Genomic DNA, 4,741 nt, shown 5'->3' with positions numbered 1-4,741 from the left:
GAAATGTCGTGCTTCTTTTCAATTTGGTGTCCATCATCTTCCACAATATGGTCCAAAACTCCCCGAGAACAATCCAGGTTGTTGGGCAGAGGTTCCACAATCCACGGATTAACAGCGCATACAGGGTCATTAACAAATGCGAAACTACAAAGATGAAAAAATGCCAGGTGTCAACCTTAAAATGAAAGGGACGACAAAAGGGACGACGAAAGTCTCTTTCAAAGGGAAGGCCTATCGACCTAATTAAAAAAATAAAAAATAAAAACTTTCATTCGTAACCTCACCACCAGAATAAACCACTTATATAGGTTTAAGCCCAAAGTACGATTGTTTCCCTTATATAGGTTTAAGCCTAAGTACGATAGCTTCCCTTTAATATATATTTGACACTCTTTTTCTACACTATGTGATTCAATATTTACAATCTTAATTAAAATATATAGAATTGTAATTAAAAAATTATATCAACCATCCTAGACCGTTCTATAATCAGTTCGCCAAATCTGTATTAAAAGTCTGAAACATCGATTCAGATATATTTAAAAGATTAGCTCGAATTTGAAAATGGATTTAGTACCCAATTAAAATGGATCTAGAACTTAAAAAGAGGAGATGCTAAGAATTTTGATCACGTAACCACATGTTCTTCTAAGCACTGTTCACCAGTAAGAAATAATTGTGATGTTCGGCTTTACAGATGATTCAAAATTGAATTCAGTCACAACAATTATCTAACAATTTGTTACATTCCAACTAATAAATGCCTTTTCCTTTACATCTAAGTTTCTCATCTGAAAGATACAGGTCTATATATTCCATGATGCAGGAATACCCAACTTCCAAAATCCGCCATTCTTTATTGATCCACTAACTCAAATATACAAAGAATCGAGATATCTGTACATACAAAATGCAGAGATGTAATCATATTTACAAAGAATCGAGATATCTGTACATACAAAATGCAGAGATGTAATCATATTTACAAAGAATCGAGATATCTATACATAAAAAAATGCACCACTGGATTACATTTACCATTCATTGCCATTCTAAGTTGTAACCTGTTTCTTCTTCATCATTCAGGGAAAAGACTCCCTCTGCATATTCTTTCAATGCAGTGTCATTCACCTCGCAGAACATATTCTCCCATCCATGGGGTTTGATGGCCCTGTTACCAAGTCCTGGAGTTCGATCTTGGGACCTGGGATTCCTAGAATCCTTCCAATCCACAACATAGGCAGACACCCTCCTCCGAAACTTAGCCTTGAACTCACTCCAAGCCTGGTATTTGTAGTGATTGATCACTGCCTTGGAGGCATTCAGATACACTGTTCTGTATCTCTTCTTCAGCTGGAAGCGATGTATTACATTGAGTAACGAAGGAGAAGCAGCTTCTAGAAGAAGTATGGATTTGTAGCGCTTCTCCTGCTTTTCCCTGCAAGTGTACCCTTGAGTAACCCCTTTCTGAGGGTGTTCATGAAGGCCCGAAGGCCCAAAGTTTCTGCATCTCATAGAGATTTGCCCTATCATTGCAGCCCCTCGTTTACGCACTGTACTGAGATTTGTCACTAATTGCCACAAAGCTGCTTCTGATGTAGAATTCATTAATGGGTACTCCAGATTGACTTTGGGTTTGAGTTGCTTCAGCCATGAAGGAGAGAATACAAATTCATCCACGTCTGTGTACATCATCCATTGGCACTTGTCTTTAGCCATGAGAGCACAGTGTGAGAATCCAGATTCCTGTGTCTTGGCCCATGGCCATGGATGCTTTTTTATCATGTATTTTTCTGATGATAACCCTGCAAGAGTTTCTTCCAGATTGTCTTCACTGTTGTTATCATACAGAAAGAAGTGTTTTACACCCAGATGGGAATGGTAGATAACCCATTCTCTTATGTATTTTGCAACGTTGAACACCATGGTGCAGGCACATAAATTCATTTTCTCTACATCATGATCTGTTTTGTTTAAATCATAAGTTGGTGGGATTTCATAATAAGCAACTGAAGGGATTGATTTCCCACGAATTCCAAGAGTGATTTTGGAGCCAATGAGGTCATAACGACTTGGTTCACTGGGATGCTCACATCTAAAGATTTCTTGTGCAGAGAGTGTGACCCTAGTTTCAATGGTATTATTGAATATGCAGCGTAGATATTTGGGCTCAATGTTGAGTCCCTGTCTATTGTTAATCCCTTTGGCAAATAGAACAATATCCTCGTCTGTAGCAAAACTCTCATATACCATATAATCCCATTTGATGGGGATGGAATAATCAATAGAACCCAATTTAGTTGTGATGTCTGGTAAATCTGAGCTATAATTAGAGGTGCCCACCAGGGCAACTGATGTTGCAGACCAGTGGGTGTCTGGTGGGGGTGGCTGGCATCTGACTGCAGCTCGTGGTTGGGTGGAAGATCCAAATTGCAAATAATCGATGCCATTAACTGTTGTATTGATTTCTGGCGAGAATGAACAGCTGAGTAATGATTTGTGGGATATCAGTTTGGAATCTGCAGAAGGCAGGCGAACTAAGAAGAGGATTTCTTCTGGAAGAAGAACGATGTCTTGAATGAAAGAAATCCCATGGGTTTGCTTCACGCTTGGGTTTTCCATTAGGGCATAGTTCTCTCTAATTCCTGCCTGTACTGTATAATCGTCCGGTTCTTTGTCCATTAAACTTTCTTGCAGACTTCCATATAAAAACAGAGGAAAACCAGTTAACCTTGTCTCAGTCTTAACCCTGTATAATGTAACTGCAAAACCAAGAAGAAAGCAGCAATTCAAGAAGATATTCAACTGCTGTTCATCTTTAATAAACGCCCCAGTTAATCAAAACTACACAAAAATGATGTACATACATCAAGAATCTACGCCCCCAAATTGAGCCCCTGACTCAAACTTTGTTAAAGTGACCTAATAACTGATTTCTTGCTACCTCCCAAGAATTAACCAGGAATTTCAGTTTAGCTTCTGACATGTATTGAGTACTTGTTACAGTGTACGGATCAATATGCACATAAATACACAACACAGCTTTGGACTCCATATTGTCATCATACCATGGGAAGCAAGGCTTTAACATTATACATGCATAATGAGAATAAGAGTAAGAAGAAATTAGCATAAAAATGAATTCCTTACCCGAATAGACATGCAACGAACCTCCAAACGCTCGAGATTGGGAAGTCTCTCGAGTAGCTTGTAGAAAGGAACCAACATCTTTTCAAGCGATGGCCAAAGTCCAATGTCAAGTTCCTTCAAAGTTTCGAAACTCCCCACTATCCCAAGAAACCTCTCTGCCGATAAATTGTTTGCTTCCTCTTGCCACAAATGTTTTTCCGTTGTTGAACGACATGGTGTTTCAAATAAAGAGTGGAGAAAGCATTGATTGCTACTGTTAGTTCCTTGTGGGTTTGCTCACCGCTCAGGCGGGAAATGCAATTTCCTAACGAACGCTAATCTTCCAGGGAATAAAATGTCGTTGTTAGTTGAAATTACAAGTTTAGAAACAAATGACGAGGCTTTGGGAAATTGTTTGAAGGGGTTTCCTTGTGTTAAGAATCAGGGAAGATATGGCTATATTGATGTGTACATGGACACTTATTTTGTCAGGACTGTTTGCACAGAAAAAAAGCAAGGAGCTATTAGTCCTCCTGAACTTTTCGAAGGAGGAGAAGCATGGAATGAAGATGCTAGCCCACCACCTAAGGCAAGGAAAATTTCTTTGGGAGACGTACCTAAGGTCATGAAAGTCAGGAGTCTATGGGATGGCAACTTTAACACTATGGGATGCTATGACAAATATTTCAAAGAGAATACAAAAAGCCCCGGGTTGCAGTACATGCCTTTGCGACGTCCCATGGCAGCATGCAAAGAGCTTGTGGAGCTTTCTGCAGCTAGAGGCACACGAGATGACATTAGTGTAATGATTGTTGACCTCAGGCATTTCTGCCCAAGTGGCTGATGTAAGAGGAGCCCAAATGTTCGCTTAATGCACCATTTTCAACACCATCTTGCACATACCCCCATGTCAAAGACCCTCTGCTAAGCTGATCATGGTTGGAATTTCAAAACAAAACCATTTGTCAAATTTGACGGTTCTCACACAACCCCACCCATCTTCACACTTTCAACAAAAGATCTGGAAGATTTTGCAAATTTTTTAACTATATTGGCCCTCTATTCCATCCCTGAAGCTGATTCACTAGTCATATTGTTATTACAAATCCAACAGGTTGGACTGGTTCAAAGTCAGGCGGTAAGAGGAAAAAGAAATTGAGAATAACAGGAAAAAATAAGAAACAAAGGGACCAGTGTTGGCACATTTGATGTATGATAATAAAATTCCCATTCTTAGATTTGTGTAATTCGTTGGATGTTTTTAATAGGTTGTCATGGTTGGATACACCATGAGTTTTGTATATAGGAGAGCTAATTCAATTGACTGTTTTGTTCTAACAAGAAGTTATAAATATATCTAACACTGAAGCACTGAAGCATTGGTGGGTGATCCTCATCACGATTAGAACGAAGCCGAGATGTCAGTATAGAGCTCCTTGAAGGTGAAAGACCATGGTTGGCACTGCTCAAGCCCAAATTCTCCTGAACTTGCTGCCTGAGACAGGCTTGGAGAAACTGTAACATTGCTCAATGGAGATATCATCACTGGTGACCCTGCATGCATCTCTTTTCCTGATTCCACTTCACTGCAGTGAAGGGGATCTGCAGGAAC

At 39.6% G+C, this 4,741-nt stretch overlaps 1 protein-coding gene across 1 annotated transcript; it reads right to left on the bottom strand.

Moving 5' to 3' along the window:
- Nucleotides 1-556: 556 nt before the first annotated feature.
- On the bottom strand, nucleotides 557-3,251 carry LOC149207831 (glycosyltransferase family 92 protein At1g27200-like). The gene has a single exon (XM_089395859.1). The coding sequence runs from the start codon at nucleotides 2,680-2,682 to the stop codon at nucleotides 1,042-1,044; it is 1,641 nt and encodes a 546-aa protein (XP_089251985.1). The 5' UTR covers nucleotides 2,683-3,251; the 3' UTR covers nucleotides 557-1,041.
- Nucleotides 3,252-4,741: the final 1,490 nt, after the last annotated feature.

The sequence above is a fragment of the Pinus tabuliformis genome, chromosome 1_2, assembly GCF_031772625.1.
Source record: "Pinus tabuliformis cultivar Carrire ecotype Pingquan chromosome 1_2, CPIR1, whole genome shotgun sequence".
In the NCBI taxonomy this organism is placed as follows: Eukaryota; Viridiplantae; Streptophyta; class Pinopsida; order Pinales; family Pinaceae; genus Pinus; species Pinus tabuliformis.
Note: the sequence above shows the minus strand (reverse complement) of the source record. Positions and strands in the feature narration are given on the sequence as shown.

Excerpts from the sequence above, each read along its gene's own strand:
- LOC149207831 (XM_089395859.1), bottom strand. The coding sequence starts at position 2,682 with ATGGACAAAGAACCGGACGATTATACAGTACAGGCAGGAATTAGAGAG.